The sequence below is a fragment of the Drosophila elegans genome, unplaced genomic scaffold (genome assembly GCF_018152505.1).
Source record: "Drosophila elegans isolate 14027-0461.03 unplaced genomic scaffold, ASM1815250v1 contig_814, whole genome shotgun sequence".
Taxonomy (NCBI): domain Eukaryota; kingdom Metazoa; phylum Arthropoda; class Insecta; order Diptera; family Drosophilidae; genus Drosophila; species Drosophila elegans.
In genome coordinates, this window is record NW_024546167.1 from 19,206,182 (window position 1) to 19,223,369 (window position 17,188).

Below are 17,188 nucleotides of genomic sequence, written 5' to 3' on the forward strand. Positions count from 1 at the left end.
TCAAAAAGCTTGTAGATTTACTCAAACACTTGAAAAATGCCATTTGTTTGTTTTAAAAATAAAACTAAACAAATAATAAGGGCATTCACCTGGTTTTTTCATATAAACTGAAGGTGAAATCAATATTCCCTTGCCACCCAGCCAATCTGTTAAGAAAAACTGAATGCATTCACTAAGACGGCGCTTTATTTGTAGACAACTTTTGAAATCAAGAGTGTTAAGTACATTAGGCGGGCTGAAGTGTTTATCCGTAATGGTGTACGGCTACTAACTATAGGGTTTACAGCGATCTAAAAACTACAGTGCACTCTCTAAATAGAGAACTCATAAAAAATGAATTAAAAAAATTTCTTAAAATTGTTTGAGCTTCACAATGAAGTTTTTTGTCCTTATATCAATATGAAATAACAATGAAAATTCGATTTTTAAGAGTTTCCCATTTCAAGAGGGCATTGTATAATTTGTAATTGGTATATACATTTCATTTGGTGCTTGCTTTGTTTTATTTCATCCCAGAGCTATCTGAATAAGCAGCAGTTGATCGAGTAATTTAGGCAGGGCAATCGCAGAGAGATTATAGCTTTAGGGCTTGGTGGGGAGCTCCTTCAACGGTGTCTTTTCGTCCTTGGCCTCTGGATCCTTGGGAGATCCTGACTTATTCCACGGCTGCTCGGTGCCAGAACCCAAAAAGACAAATACCAGGAATTCAATGGCGAACAGGACAATGGTCACTCCAAAAATAATGCGCCAGGCTCCAATGTTTTGCTGGAAAATTAAAAAGAACATTAATGTTTGAAGATAAGATGAAGATGATTTCACTTACATTTCCCTTGGTGACGAATCCCACGAAAAGGGGCACCACAATACCTGGTAAAGTAGCCGCCGTGTTGGTCAGAGCCACCAGAGTTCCGGCGAAATTCGGCGCAATATCGATGTGGTTGGACAGGAAGCCGGAGAACATGGAACCCATGGCCACAATGCCAACGGACATGACGGCCACGGCCTCATAATGCAGACATCCAATGTAGCAGAGAACCAGCAGACAAACTCCGGGGATCAAAGTGCAAATGGAGGTGGCCGTCTTCCGGGCAACAGTGGTGCTGATTTTACCTGTTATTTCAAGAGAAATTGTATAAATAAATTGTTTTAATATTATAAAAATGATTGAGTCCCTTAAAATTATGTAAAACAGTTTTCTTAAAAAAGGATAACTTTAGGACCCGTTTTTATTATTAATTTTGTAATTTCGAATTCAAAATTTAAAAAATCTCACTTGCAAAGCAGAAAAACTATAACGATACTAACTTAAGCATCAACATAAGTATACAATCTATATTATTTTTAATTTTTATTTGGTGTTTACAGAAAGTTAGGTTTGTTAATGGAGTAGCTTACCCTTAGCCTGAAGGCTGTCCAATAGCTTTCCAAGGCAGATACTGAAGATGATCATGGGGAAGTAGGGCAGGGCACTGAGTGCCGCATTGCTGGCCACATTGAACTTGAGCACCTGCTTCATATAGAACGGGATCTCGATGAGGAACATGTACCAGCCGAAGTTGCTGCACGTGTGCGCAATGAGAATGGCCCAGAAGGGAACTGACTTGAGGACCTTCAGCCATGGCACCGACGGATGGTGCCCTTCGCCCTTCTGCTCGGTGCCCAGCGAGCTGGTGATCATTTGCCGCTCCTCCGGGCTGATAAAGCGCTGCTTATTCGGATTATCCTGCACCAGGATCACCCACAACAACATCCAGATGCAGCTGAGCGAGCCCATCACATAGAACACCGATTCCCAGCCCCATTGGGCGGAGCAGACACCGGCCAAAAGTATGGAGAGGGCAGTGCCCGCCGAGGTGCCCACATAGATGATGGTGGACATGACCATGCGTTCGGTGGGCGGGGCCCACGAGGCTATCATCACGTGCATGGCCGGAAAAGAGGCTCCTCCGCCCACTCCCTCCAACACTCTCATCAGGATCAGTCCACCGAAATGCAAGTTGGTGAAGACAGGCGTCAGCAGAGTGCACAGCACATTAATGGCCACCGAGAAGAGCATAACCCACTTGGCGGAAAAGTTCTCGGCCACATGGGCCAGCGGAATCTGGGAGACCAAATAACCCCAGAAGTAACAGCTCAGCAGGGTTCCCTGCAGGGGTTCACTCCAGTCGAAGGGTCCGTCCTCAACCTTAACCGTCACATTACTGGTACTGGCTCCTCCCGGCGGATGGCACTCCTCCACCGAGGGCACATGGCTGACATTCGATAGCGTCACCCCGCCGTGCAAGCTGGATGCTTCGTTGTGGGCCTTGATGGCCGTGTGATTCAACATCGCCACCATGGCCACGCTGAGATTCACTTTCAGGCCGTACACAATGGCCATGCCAATGGAGCCCAGCAGAGCCAACACATAGCGGGCGGGCACGAGTTCTGTAATTGGGAAAAATGGGAGCTTTTATAATTTAAAATATATTTTTTTTAAATTAATTAAGTGAAACTAAAGTACACTGGTGAAAGAAAAACTAGTAAATCTAAATATTTTGTACTCAATTGCAATATTTTAGTATTAAACATAACATTTTAAAATTAAATTAATCAGATATTTCCTTTTACTATACCATTTTATTAGGTTTAGTTTATATTAGTTTATTTTATCTCAGAGTACTAAAAGTAAAACAATTTTAATAATGTTAAGATTAGAACAACTAGTCTATTAAATTCGATTAAGTACGATTCTCTATGCCTATTTTCCAAGACTAATAATGTAATTGTATAAAAAAGACTATGCACTTTTTTGTTTGACATAATTCACACAAAAAACAGAATAGTAGGTCTAATATAGACATGACACAATTTGGAAACTTGGAAATCAATCACCTGGTGACCCACGAGTTCTAAATGGACACCGATACACTGATTATTGGTAGTTGAGTAGGGTCAGTATATAGAACCACCGCACGCGCACCGATATCGATTATAATCAGTTTTGAAATATAAAAAAGGGCTATCATGTCTGGCAATTATGAGAGTACGTTGCGATAAGAACGCCTATAAATTTGTGGCCTTTGTTTTCAATTTCACTTTCATGGCTGTCAGTAGTGAGCCTTCCGAGCTGGCAACACGATTATTTATATTTGCTAATTGCTCCATCGATACTGGGAGAATTATTCCCTCAATGTCTTAAGATGTACACTTTCTTTCGATATATTTATGGGCAAGGCAGTTTGCTTTTTAGCTTCCATCAAGTTATTGAGTACTCAAGGAATACAAAAAAATAGTAAAGTAACCAAGTATATACTACAGGAAGAATTATTACTTAATATATAAAATTAATAAGTTTGTTTAAATATGTATTTTTTATGTGGTTCCAAAAAACGTACTTATTTAGCTTTTGTATAAAAAATTATTTTACATTGGTATATACTACACCCATAAAAAATTGTCATAAAAACTAAATTATAGTTTCATGAATTTTAAACTTATGTGGTTTAAAAATAAATCCAAGGACTACAGTTTTAGACTCTTTGGCAAAGAAATTAAACTAAAATGTGTAGGAGCTATATTGAATTAAGACTTGTACACTTAAACTTTCAGTTTTTTTGTTGGGTGTACAGATTATTTTAGTAATAATATGGTTTTAAACATTTAATTTTCTATAATATTTCTTAGAAGAGTATTCTTTCATCGTTGAGAATTTCTTTCCTTCATTACTTAATCTATATTTGCTTTGGGTAAAATGCTGGGAAGCACCAATACCTTTCACTTGGTTAGTATTCATAAATTCTCCCCAGACTTATTTGCTTGTTTGATTGGGTGGGGCTTGGTGGTAAAGCTCAAGTGGTTGGGTTAATCTCCCAAGTGCTAAAATAGGAACGACTGATCCTGGATAATTTCTGCATTAAACATGATCAAATGGCATTTACTGCTAATATTGTATAAATATTTCACGTTTGGTAAATGAAAATAAAATTTAAATTAATGAGCTGATAAATTTATAAAAATTATACAATTTTATTTGTGGACTTTATCTTGAGTTTTTCAAAAACATAGAAAGATTGTCGACTAATTGTTTACAACTAATAAGTATGGCAATGACTATGCAATATGGTTACAGTTTTTGAAATAACCCCAGTGTTGACTTTAAAGCTTGCCATAAATTAAATTTAAAATAAATTTCACAACGGTGGGATAAATTACCAAACTTCTAATTATTAGAAAACGCTGGCAAATAATTGTTTACAATAATGAATTAAATATTTCACAACTTTTTTGTTAAGTTATCAAAATTCTTTTGAATTATTAAATAAATGCAATGCCTTTTAGTTCATCTAGCGTTTATTTTAAAAATAAAACACGCATGAAATATTTGATTAGAAATTGTTTAAGTAAACCCTTTTGGGGGTTTGCCTAGCGTTTATCATAAAACTCGAACTTGTTTGCAAATGCCGCATGAAATTTTCGCATATTTTGATTAAAGTAAACACTATTATTTACCCCATTCAAAAGCTTGGCAAACATTGTCGCCTTTTTTTTATTGGGATAGGTAGACGAATTTCAAGAATGTCGCGGTTGTTTTGGGCGGTACGAACGCGTAGACAAATTGGCTATATATTTTTGTATGCCAATATTGTTTATATCTACTATATGACTTCCATTTGACCTTGCCCGGACATCAGTCCCTGGGCATAAAAACGCCAAAAACAAATCAAATATGCCGCGTGGGTAGTAATCTAAAAAAAGCCACAGCAACCTAAAACCTAAAGGATATGGCACACACACACACACACACAAACACACACACATTTACACACAAAAAGGAGAATAAGGAAGATTTCTGGAACTCACGCACACGAATGACCTTTATGCCGGTTTTGAGGTCAAAGTTGTATCTTTATATTTGGCCTTGTTCAAAAGGCTTTGGCCCACCACCCACTTGTTGCACTTTTGCATTCACCGGATGATGCATTTCGAGGGTGCAATCTCGAAACAGATGGTTCAGATTTTGACCCCATATGTATATTCCTTGACTTACTGCCCAATATGCTGCCCTTGGCGGGCACTTCATCCGTCATCTTGGCGATTTAACTGCAGCTGGCGACCCGGAAAATGCTAATAGTTTATTCAAACAGATTGAGATATATTCTCGGGCGTCGAAAACCGAAATGCCGAACGAATCCGTAACCGAAATCAACGTGCGTCCCCTGCGAAAGTTGCTCACCAACTGAAGCGAATAGCTGGAATACTCTTTGATTTTGTGCGTCGTCCCCCCAAAAAAAAAAACATTCTCGTAAACTGGTATAAGTATAAGTGTGTATCTGTGTTTTGGGTCGACTTTGTACACTGACAAAAAAATGGTATTGTAAATATATATATATAATAAAATGAGAATATTATATATTAAATTTCGTAATTGAAAATCAAAATTTTTAAGCTAATGGAAAATTTTAGATTTAATATGTGTCATATTTGATTTAAATGCTTTATATTAATTAAGTTTAATAAGGCTTAAAATTATATTAAATATTCAGATACTGAAATCTTTCCAAAAAATAGTCAAATATTGAAAATAGTGTGGAATATGTTTAATTTAAAATCGGTCATATTTTTTGCATAATTTTTTACCAGTGTAGCGGTGGTGGTGGGTCCCGAGTTTTTGGGATCTTGTTCTCTGGTTCTGAGTGGCTTGCCTGTCGTTTGGCGCGTATTCCTTTGCTGCGTGTTTGTGTTGGGGTTCGTAAAATTGTTTGTCATACTGCCCGATATCTAAAAAAAAACCCGATTTCCTATGCCTTAATACAACAAACGAACGCCACTCCCCGCTTCTTAGAAAATTTCATTTGCTTTGCATTCGATTGCATCGTTATTTTTTAGATACTTGTGGTTGGTTTCTTGACTAGGTGGTGGTCTCCGATAAGTTGGCTTTTACAAATACGCCCACGCATTTTAACTTGGCCAGCATATCAATGATATGCACCAGAGTTTAGGCCAATTTCAAAATACTTCATGAATGAAAGGGTAATAACAATTTAAGCTTCTAATTTATGAGCTATCCCGGTGGAATTTTAATTTAATTTTGATCGCATTTGTTTTGAAATTCATTCACAAACTTTGTGATATAAAGGTTGTAAGCTTTTTAGTTCATAAAAACTGTTTAATTCGGTACGCTAATATTTATTTAGAAACTATGCAATGAGTTATTCAAAAGGCTTAAATAAAATTTAGAAAAATTATTAAGATTATTAATAATATCTTACTCAATGATACAAACTTAATAAGTTTTAAAAAAGATACAATTTTACAAAGTAGATGATCTTTTAATTATTCCTGCTATTTAATACAATCAAATGTTGTATAAGTAAGGAGAATCATCAATTAGTTTGCATTACTCAAGTCAAAAGCAAAATAACAAAAAATAAAAAATTCGTCTACAGTTGGTAAATAGAAGCAAACCGCATATAAAGCGCTTATTAAACATGCAAAACGCGTGCATGAAATTAGTATAAATATGGTGGGCCGATCTAGACCCAATAACCGATCAAAAAAGCCCAATCAAATGTATCAAAAAATATTTGTATAATTTTTTTCTGTTTTTCTGATGGTTTCTATTGCCTTCACTTTGCGTTTTTTATACCGAGAGCTTATTAATTAATATTAATTTCCTATTTGGCAAGTTAATTAACGCCAATCTTACAAGTTTTCCAGCAGATTGATCTCATGATAAGAGGTGCGAAATCGTGATGCCTGTGGGGGGAATTCGCTAAAACAAATGCTTCCTATTGAGAAAGACCCGTGAGCATTCAACAAAATGAGATTCATTAATTATTATTAGAGGACTATAAATATAATGTATATTTTATGGACTTATTTATTTAATTTTAATGAATTTAAGAGACCCTCGAACATTTTTTTCCTGCTTTTTTTGTATAGCAGGTTTTTCTTTCTGGTCACTGCTCATTTGCTGATGAGATATGCAAATGTTCCCATTCATACCCGCATCTACTATATGTAGCTTCAACCCCACCAATCCTCTTACTTCAGGCTCCAATGCTCTTGCACTCGTTATCCATCTAAAACACACTCCATACATATTAATGCCTGCTTTTTTGCTATTTTCTCTCTGTTCTCTGTTGTTTGTATTTATTTAGTTTTCCTTGGCCATATGGTAACAATTTGGGATAAAGCCGGGGATGTTTAATGTGTGTTACACACTCTGCAAATGACGAGTGATAAGATATGACATAAAACTAAAATCAAACTACTTAACGTGGATTTTGATTTTTTTTAAATTTTTTGCATTCGCTATTTAATTTTATTTTTCTTTTATGCTTTTTCTAGAAAAGGTTTGAGATTTAAAAAAAATTTCATTTTAAATCGTACAAAATATATTTAAAATTTACTTAGTTCATAATCATCATCATTGGTTATTAGTTTTTAAAATAATTTAAGTACAACAGTACACAAAAGCTTAAAGTTTATATGAATACGTTATGATATATCTGAAAGCTTAATATCTGATTAATTAAAAACAAGTCATATAAGTATTGAAAATTTGCAGTTAATCAGCCGAAAAAAAAGTGTATCTTGTAGTCATTATAACAATTATTTTCCATTGCTCCCCTCTCAAATAAGTGCAAAATAGTGTTCGATTTCAAATGAATTTAAATATCTGGACCTCAGCTTTGTAACTCACAGTGTTTTGTTTATTTGCCCAACTGTTTATATGGCATTGTTTTATGGCCGACAAGAGCCCGTTTCTGTTTGCATAATATTGGACCTCATCAAAAGCATCCGGAGCAGAAATACAGAACTATAACTTTGTGTTGAATTTGCAGTGGCCACAATAGATGGCTTCATGGCTTCATGGCTGCTTGGTTCTCTGTCTCTGGAACATAAAAGAAGTACAAAACAAAGTGCTGGCTGGCTGATGATGAAACCCATCTGAATTCCCCCCATTGATGTCAACGCGTGTGCGGAGGCCAATTGGTTTTTATTTAATTTTTGGCACACACTTCGTTTGGGAGTCCACTTTTTCCACTTGATGTGTCTAGTTGTTAATTGGTTTTCATTGAATTGTCTTCCAATTTTCAATTATTTAACTTTTTCTTCCCCAAAACTTCGGTTGACAACAAAACGGGGAAAAAGAAATGGACTTTTATGACTTTTTCATTGAGAAGCGGTTACTGCGTAGCTGAAAATACAAATTGCATTCGCCTAATTGTAACTGATGATTGTTGTAAGGCTTTCAAATTGACACATTTCCATGATTTGATTTTCCATTTTATTCAGCAGCCCTCCCTTTTTTTAAAACCCCCAGATTCCAAACCAAAGACGTATTTTATTTAATCGTAAATCAGTTGCTTGTAAATAAATGTATTTTCAAATTAAGCTCGCGTAAAGAACTTAAGGCGTAAATTAAAGGCCAAATTTTCAGAGACCCAAAAAGTGTAAGGGAAAATATATATATAATATTATAGTTAGTTGAGTGTTCATATATATATATATATGTATTTCTTTGTATTGTATTGTATACACACACACATATATACGCTATTAATGCATTTTAAATACTCTGTATAAGTAATATATAATTTATGTTTTATATGTATGTATATTTGATTATTACCAAAAACAGTCAGACAATTTTTCATTCAAATTAAAAATACGTCTCTCCATCTTCGGCATAGAATATTTAAAATATTTATGCCTGAGCCACTTCTTATAATTTTGACAAATAGTTTGCATATTGTATACGTATAGTTAATATATATTTTAGCTGCGGTTATTCAGTATATATATATGATTAAAACTCTCAGCATCATTTCTCATTTGATCGATTTGTCCGCAAGTCGGCGCGTGGCTATATAAAAGTTTAAATCGCAATGTGGTGGCTTCATACGTCTTCAAAAATATTTAGTTTTTTAAATTAAAGCGGTTTAGGGGACCATTGTCGCATCTGAGCTCGATTAAAGTTGATAACTAGCCGTATTTTTTGGCGATTGTTTGCTATCCGATATACATATATATATATATATAGTATATATAATATATTTTTGAACATTCTTCTCTCAATTTTTTTGTACTAGTCGGGAAGCCTCTAGTTCGATAAGTATTACACACAAGTAGATACAGATAGTTGCGGTTTCTCTGGTTTCTTAGTAATTGTACATTTAGTTTGCCATAGACATTGATTTCTTACAGGGATTAAGTGGCTTTTAGATTCGGTTTAGTTCCATTTTTCGGTTAGACTAAGGATTAGTTTTCGTGGGAGAAAATCATCGAACCCAGTTCGACATACTAAAAACATTGATTTGATTATGTTCTTGACATATAATATTTTATAACAATAATTTGATTCTTGTTAGTGTTGGTTTAAAATTGAAGTTCTACACAAAAATTGCACACGAGTTGACCTTGACACACTAGCTCATTTACTATAATTGAATTGAAAAATTTGTGGATTTTTTATCCTTGGATTATGTTTATGATCAATGTTTTTTTTTTTGGAAAAAACGAGAAATACTTTTCGTGGGGCCTGTGTGGGCTATCATTAAATACTATATAGTAGACTATCGATGCGTTGGGATCTTTGGATTTAAAAGTACTTTTCGCCATTATAGCTGGATCCACGTTCGGCCACGGGCTCATTCATAAATTGGCTCTGACTAATGGAACGCTTCTTCTTGGCCACCATATAGCGCTGTTTCGAGGCCCCAAAGCCTGGGTAAATATTTAAAAATTTAAATATATTTAAATATTATTTTATTAACCCGAAACTTACGGCTATTGACTCCAGTGTACTTGTGTTGGCGTGGCACGTACTCATACTTGGGCATCACCTGGTTCTGGTTGTCCAGCGGCATTCCGTAGTAGTCCACCAGAGCGGGTTGCGCCTGTACGGGCACGTCCATCCAACTGTTTGCCGGCACATAGTCAAGGTCATCGGAGGCGATCATGGGCACTGCCACGGAGCTCTCCACATCGCTCTCCTTCCGCGCCCTTTCACCAGCCTCCACCAAGGCAACCAGGGCCAACATGTCGGCGGGATTCAGCTGGGTGTCGCGTTTCAGACTGAAATTACAGGATAAATTAAAAAAAATTTAAATTAGTTAAAAGACGTTTAAAAATCTGCGTTTGTCAGCGTGAAGAACTAAATTAATTAATTAAACCTGTTACTCAAATAAAGTAATGTACTTATAAATATTAAATAATAGCTTGAATTCTATTGCTATAAATTAAATATTAGCTTGAAAGACTTTTATAAATATTGCCTGAGTTTGTTAGCAAGATATAACTTAAACTTATTACACATACGCAGTGTTGTCTCAAAAAAGTCTTCAACTTTATGTCGCTATTAAATTTTGATCTTATATATATATAATATATCTTATATATATATTCTTATATTAAAATATTTTCAATAACTCACCGCATATCATTGAAGCGACGATATTTGTTGAGGTTGATATTTTCGCTATTATAGCCACTATCACTGCCAAGGCTGCTTGCACCACTGGCACCACTGGCGCCCATGTTGTAGTAAATACCCCGCTTGTTCCGGTCATCCAAGTTGTAGTTCCGGTTGGCATAGGTCAGCGGAACCGAGAGGGGAATGCTCTCCAGATAGGCCTCGGCATTCAGGAGATTTTGCAGGTTATCATAGGCCTTGTTCCGCGCACTCGAGCCACTCACTGAAAAACATTCAAAAATTATTTTATAAAACTAATTAAAATCGAAAATAATATAAATAAGATAGCCTGTTTATCGTTTAAAATTTGAATTAATCTTAGACCAATTTTAAAATTGTATGCATGATTTTATTCTGAGATATAGTATAATTTTTAAGTTTAATTTAGACTTTTGAACCAAATTGTTGAATTCAATGTTCAAATTAAACTTAAAGTTTTAGCGGACCTTAAATTACCTACACTTAAATAAGTTTAAACCTAACTTTAAATATAAAGTGAAACTAAAAAGTTGAGTACAAAGCTCAAATAAAGTTGGAATAATGTTCAGGTTAACCCACCTCTTCGCTCTGGAACGTAGTCATCGATTTCCTGGAGATCCCGTTCGCCATAGCTGACGGGAACGGCGGCCTCGTAGTCATCCGACCAAACGCCATTCGGCACATCACTGCCGTAGTCGCTGGCCGCCGGCGACAAGTACGGGTTGTACTCGTAGTTGACGCCCCGCTTGCGCATCGTGGAGCTGGCCACCGCCTCCTCCAGCGGGATGGGCTCCTCCTGCAGCTGCTGCTGGCTATTTTGGGCTGCGGCAGCCACGGCGGCCAGGATCTCATCGTTGCTGGGCAAGGCATAAATGCCGGATGGCACCTGTTGGCTGGAGGAGATCGCGGGAATGGGAGCATTCCGGGCCGATGGAGCATTGCTAAAGGAAGCGGGCACAATTTCCGGACTCGACTTCTTGTCCGCCGAGGGCACAACGTTCGCCTCCTCGGAACGTTTCGCTAAGTGGAGATGATGGAGGTGGAGGAAAGAAAGCAAATTGAAATTGTAATTTTCCATGGCACTCCAATTTTGCATTTCCCATTTCCCCGGGCTGATTCAATAAATTCGCAACAGCAGCAGCAGGAGCAGCAGCAAACGCCCCGCTGCCAAGTGACCGCAAAACCAATTAGCCGCCGTCCACCAAAACGAGTACCATAATTGTTTTATACACTCGAACATATTTCTCGGTCGTCGCTAATTGCTTTTAGCGCCCTGACAGCCGGGCTTACGCTTATGTTTATGTTTATATAATCCCAATGGAGGGAAGGCCATCGCCACACGCAGATGGGTATCAAGGATTGACCTTATTAATTCTAATCGTATTACCCAACGCTCATGCTGGTTGGATAACAACCAATCTAAAGGGGTTCTTTGCGCAACAGTTGGCCCACTAATTGGTTGGGTTTAATTCTCAACCCAGTCACTCAAAGATGAAAGTGAAGCTCGCTTTTAATTTGATTATCCTTATTCACATTTTTTTGATGAGCTAATACCATTAAAAAACATATTCATTACAAGCACAGAATAGATTGTTTTTTTGATGAGTTAATACTAATAAAAAAATATTATAACTATAAGGTTTTATTTAGTAGTTTTGCAAAATTACTTACTAAGGTGTCTAAAAGTATGCAATATAAATTTGGTATCAATTTGGTATTACAAATTCATTACAAAAAACTACAATTATATTTTTCATTGCATACTTTTTGACAGCTTTACAAATTTTACTAAAACCTTGGTAAAAACCCTTTTAATCACCCTCTTTTGGTTTTGTACGCCTCCTGGGGCGTGACTAAAACTCGTTAAACTCCCCAGCATAGGATTAAGTATTTCTGATATGACTGATATATTTATATATATAATTTTATGTTTATTTGGAATCTCTATCTATGGCTTATCTTTCGCACCTTTGATAGTGGATTATTGGGAACAGCGATATCAGATACCTAAATAGCCATGATTTATACGACCCCAATGATTAATGTGTTATAAGCTTGTGCCAATTGACTGGGCCAGGTGGTAATATAGTATATTTGGCCATGGTTAAGCTTTTTTATCAGGAAATGTAACAAATAAAGTGACAAGCAGTTTGCAACAAATGGTAACTACACGTTCCAAATAATGGTATAAAAATGTGTTTGTAATTAAAGCCAAATAATATTTAACCATATTGATTTTACTCTTCATTTTAAGATGACTCATAAACCTTGAAAAATTAGTTCCTTCCAAGAAACTACACTCCAGCGTTATGAAATTCTAGCTAAGTGGTTAAAAACGCACATTCTTTAAGCACTACGGACTACGGACGATGCACGTAACCCAGTTTGCAATGCCCTAGAGTCCTTGGTGACGGCGAACAATTCCAGAAACCCTCCGGCTAAATGATTCCAAGAATTCGCAGTCATTTAATGCCCAACAATGCTCGTGTTTCGCTTTTATTTCGTGGTCCCCCCGTTAAATATGTTTATATGTGGCAAATGTCCTGCTCCTCGGATGTCCATCAAATGTGGGGTGGGATTTTTGTGTGTGTGTGGGTGTAGGTGGGTGGTTGTAGGGTACTTACATAAATAAATAAATAAAGACAGAAAAACAAAAAATAAACTGGCTCAGCTCTGACGTCTGCTGACGTCGGCCTCGTCGTTATTTTTCTTTTTTTTTTGCACAAGAGTGTGTTCACTGAACTGTTAAAGTATCAACAAGTTGTTTGCTCTCTGCACACATACATGCGCAGTGGTTGGGTGGTTGGGAGGTCATTTTGGGTGGCTCCTGAATCCAGCAGCTGTTCGAAAAGTCAAGTCACCACACAGACATGAGCACAATTAACGCCATGGCCAAAGTCCTTGGGCGTTTCTTTTCTCGCCACAAACCAGAAATAACTTAATAACAACCATGGCATATGGAACATATTTTATCAAACGATTGGGAGCCTGCGGTTTTTCGGATTGGTATCGAACCTGGTACCCAGGACTCTCTGGTTCCCCTGAATATTTTATAGCCTGTCGATGAGTGACAGGAATGGCCAGCTATTGCTTTTATAAATATTTAATGTGCACACTTGACTGCCGACGCTGTTGGTGCGTAATTTAAACGCTAGGGTGGACCCTGTTTCGCTTTGCATTTTAAAGAGGATGTCAGGAGTGTCAGGAGTGCCAACAGCTGGACACTTGAAGGCTGATCCTGTTTGCCTTTGTCGTTAAGCTGCCATGTGTAATTTAATAAACACACTGGGGGCCCTAGTTCCGCCCACCCAAAGATTTAATAAATCTATTTACGACGAACTGTTGTGGGGGCGAAATCTATTAGTGAGTTCCCTGAAGAGACTCAGAGCCTTGAAGTATGCTTTGAAAAATGAGAGTACTTAATGAAAATGTCCCGCATTTTATGGGGTGTCACAAAAATATCTACAAACTTAATTCCAGCCAAAAATGTTTTTAAAGTTCTACAAAAACTTTCAAGTCCTAAACATTTTTGTAATTCTAAAGATTTCTCTTTATATTTAAAGCTCTTAAAAAATTTAAATCTCCATCAGAGCTAAAGCTGTTTAAAAGTTTTCAGTAAATTTTTTTTATAATTAGTTAAAATAACATATATATATATATATATATATATAGTTCAAAAAACAAGAGAACACAAATGTCTATATAAATATAAATGTATATTGATTAAATTCGGGTAATAATATTGTAATACAGTTTGAAGTGTCTTAAAAAAAAGGTTATAAGACTGTGATTTACACTTAAATTATCATTTTAATTGGCTGTCCACCCCAATTCAATTTATACCCGTTTTTCAGGACCAGCTTTTGACATTTTGATGTGGCTGCCGTTGGCTTTAGGCGATTGACATTTGACCAGAGCCCCGCCTTCTTTACTTTCTGCGGTTGAGGTCGCTAACGAACGTGTTGCATATAAATATAACGTACACGCTCGAAAATCGGACGAAATGGGATTGAAAAGGCTTAACAGCTTGAGCTGCTGGCTGCCTACTTAAGGGCTCAAGGGTGCTGCGGTGAAAGTGGGTGGCACTTTCACCCAAGTTGTGGTGAATGGACGATGCTAGGCAAGCAGAAAGAGAAATGCTGAAATCGCAGGAGGCAGAGGGCTGGCTGTAAAACTTTCGCCTAACTCGCTTTCTAAAAATAGAAATGAAATCGCGCGCACGTACGCACACTTTAACAGCATGGAGGGCCAACACACACACACACACACTCATTGTACGTGTATTTTTGGATGCACAAGTGTGTGTGTGTGTGTGCAAAGGAGGCTGGCCGCCATTTTGTATGGCGAACGCCTACGCGATGTTTAACTGTGCTGTATGTTCCCGTGTGCCTGTGTTGGTGAGCTTTTAGCCACACATATATGTACTGTGTAAATGCACTGGAAAAAATGCTAGCGTTTCCTTTTTTAAAAATTCTTTATAAATCACAGCTATTTTAACATATTTTTATGTTGAAATTCGGGATTTTACCAAAGACAGAAAATATAGTAAAAAAGTTTATTTCATTGTTTTCGAAAAATTTAATCAGCCTTTATAACAAATTCTATTGTTCAATTTATTTGTATCAAATGCACTGGAAAATGTAATAGTTCATACGATAAGATTCAACTAAATTCTTATTTTTTAAAAAAAGTACATTTGACGTTGATTTTTGGAATGGAACAAACACAAAAATATAAAAAAAGTAATAATATCAAAAAATGAAGTTTACAAGTATTATAATGTTATGTTTCCAAACATTTTGTTTAAACTATTCTCAAACAAGATTTTTTTTTACTTTGGCTGTTGAAATGAATGTAAATTATCTGTTATCAGTTTGTTTTTTTATATATTGATTTCAAAATTTTTTTTTGCACAATTTTTAATAAAATTTTTTTAATAAACTTAGCTTAACAAACACATTTCGCACTGCATTTCTAAAAAATGAAAGTCTAATTTTTTACTTTGCCCCAAAAATGTTTTATTTATTACAGATTAAGGTTAAACTGCATTTAAATAAAATGTTTCACTTTAGCAAATAAAAAATAATAATTTAAATATTTAACGCTATACCACTCCTATCACTTAGGATTATTATGTTATTAAAGGCATTTTAATTTCCTTTTTTTCTTAAGCAAAATATATTTGATTTTGTATTTTATGTGCTTCCCATAACTGTTTCCTTATAAGACAGCGTTTTTCACAGTGTAGGGATAGTAATGATTCACTAAGCCAGTGTAAGAACAACAACCGCAGGATGGAAATTTGTGAAAACATGCAGAAAGTGGAAGGAAGAGGAGGAGGAGGAGGAGGGGATAGGAAGGAGCAGCAGGGACATCGCTGGCGAAGGCGACAGCTGTCGTCCTGGTGCAAAACACCTACGCAATTTCCTGGCGAAAAACGGCGAACGGCGAATGGCGAACGAGGAGCGGGAAATGGTAAATGGGAAATGGAAAATGCTAAATGAGATGAGCCTCAAGATGGGAGCTCGGATGCTTCTCCATCGAGTATCAGAATAGAGTATGACCGCCCACGCAGCCGACAAGCAGATTTTCGCCTTGGGCCGAAGCATTTTTCACTTTCAAAAACTCGAAAAACGAAATTTTCCCAATGACCTTTGGCATTATGATTGTGGGCGTAGCAGCTCCACCTGAACTTTGATACTTTTGTACTTTGGCACTTTGGTACTTTGGCACTCACCTGCTGCCGGCTGTTGCTGCTGCTGCTGCTGATGCTGCTGCTGCTGCTGTTTTTCCAGCTGCTGTTGCTGCTGCTGCTGCTGGAGCTGGAGCTTATGGTTGGCGCTGGTGGAGAGCTCCGTGTCCTGGGCGAGCACCGAGGCGGGCACCGCCTGGATCAGCGGACTGAGGCACAGGATTAGTGCCAGGATGGGCAAAGCACTGCTCCGTCGGAGGGTCAGCAGTGGCATCTTCATGGCTATTGTGGTGTCGGTGTCCCAAATAGGAGTCTCGGATCTGGAGGTGGGAGGTCGACGTCGACTCCGCGATTTTTGTCTTTTGTCTTTCAGTGGTCTGCGCCCTTCGACTGTTCTGAATGAACTGACGTCCCAGCGACGCAGTGCAACAGTTTTTAACGTACTGGCCCCGATTCCCGACTCCGATTCCGACTACGATTCCCTGTGTGTGTTTGCAGCGACACCCAGTCCCGGTGGTCGGGTCCACCCTACTCCATCTCCATTCGGCACACAACCTACGTCACTCTCATTGATAAAGAACGGCGGGCCTCAGAGGAGCCTGCTTACGTAGTTCCCTGGCTCGGACAGTTGGGTAATCCTCCAGAGCGCCTGCGTCGAGTCTGCAAAGCGCTGCCTTCGGTCGTTCGGTCATAGCTGTGCTATCCGGTTCTATGGTGGCAAATATGTGCGTTTATGACACTGGCTATTACGTAAAATAAGTATTTAATTAGGATTTGAATTTTTTGTTAAAAATCTATGGTGGCAAATATGTGCTCATAATTAATTAATTCAGTTTTGAATTTAATTCTTAATAAAAAAAAACTGAATCACATCAAAATAAGTCTGACATGTCTGTGTGACCATAGCTATTAGGTAAAATAAATATTCAATTGAGTTCTTTACACTTTTGGGTTTTCGTATTATCACAAGTAATACAAAATTAGAACCAAAATAAAGACAATGCATTTTTTTTAGATATAACTAACAAATTGCAATCTGATTAAAGTGATGCAGG

At 37.2% G+C, this 17,188-nt stretch overlaps 2 protein-coding genes across 2 annotated transcripts; both read right to left on the reverse strand.

Moving 5' to 3' along the window:
• Nucleotides 1–168: 168 nt before the first annotated feature.
• LOC108148039 (sialin) lies at nt 169–5,173 on the reverse strand. Its single transcript, XM_017274879.2, has 4 exons — nt 5,030–5,173; nt 1,396–2,427; nt 824–1,110; nt 169–765 (listed from the first exon to the last, which is right to left on the reverse strand). The coding sequence occupies exons 1-4, from the start codon at nt 5,067–5,069 to the stop codon at nt 583–585; spliced, it is 1,542 nt and encodes a 513-aa protein (XP_017130368.1). The 5' UTR covers nt 5,070–5,173; the 3' UTR covers nt 169–582.
• Nucleotides 5,174–8,312: 3,139 nt separating this feature from the next.
• Nucleotides 8,313–16,728, reverse strand: LOC108148007 (AF4/FMR2 family member lilli). The gene is made up of 5 exons (XM_017274837.2): nt 16,179–16,728; nt 11,021–11,461; nt 10,424–10,685; nt 9,776–10,065; nt 8,313–9,714 (listed from the first exon to the last, which is right to left on the reverse strand). Exons 1-5 carry the CDS (start codon nt 16,411–16,413, stop codon nt 9,590–9,592), a joined length of 1,353 nt encoding a protein of 450 aa, XP_017130326.2. The 5' UTR covers nt 16,414–16,728; the 3' UTR covers nt 8,313–9,589.
• Between the last annotated feature and the right edge of the window lie 460 nt (nt 16,729–17,188).

Excerpts from the sequence above, each read along its gene's own strand:
- LOC108148039 (XM_017274879.2), bottom strand. The coding sequence starts at position 5,069 with ATGACGGATGAAGTGCCCGCCAAGGGCAGCATATTGGGCA. Across the intron at positions 2,428-5,029 it reads CAAGGGCAGCATATTGGGCA|AACTCGTGCCCGCCCGCTAT; the intron begins GTAAGTCAAGGA and ends TCCCAATTACAG. Across the intron at positions 1,111-1,395 it reads GGACAGCCTTCAGGCTAAGG|GTAAAATCAGCACCACTGTT; the intron begins GTAAGCTACTCC and ends TTGAAATAACAG.
- LOC108148007 (XM_017274837.2), bottom strand. The coding sequence starts at position 16,413 with ATGAAGATGCCACTGCTGACCCTCCGACGGAGCAGTGCTTTGCCCATC. Across the intron at positions 10,686-11,020 it reads CTACGTTCCAGAGCGAAGAG|TGAGTGGCTCGAGTGCGCGG; the intron begins GTGGGTTAACCT and ends AATGTTTTTCAG. Across the intron at positions 10,066-10,423 it reads CGTCGCTTCAATGATATGCG|TCTGAAACGCGACACCCAGC; the intron begins GTGAGTTATTGA and ends CTGTAATTTCAG.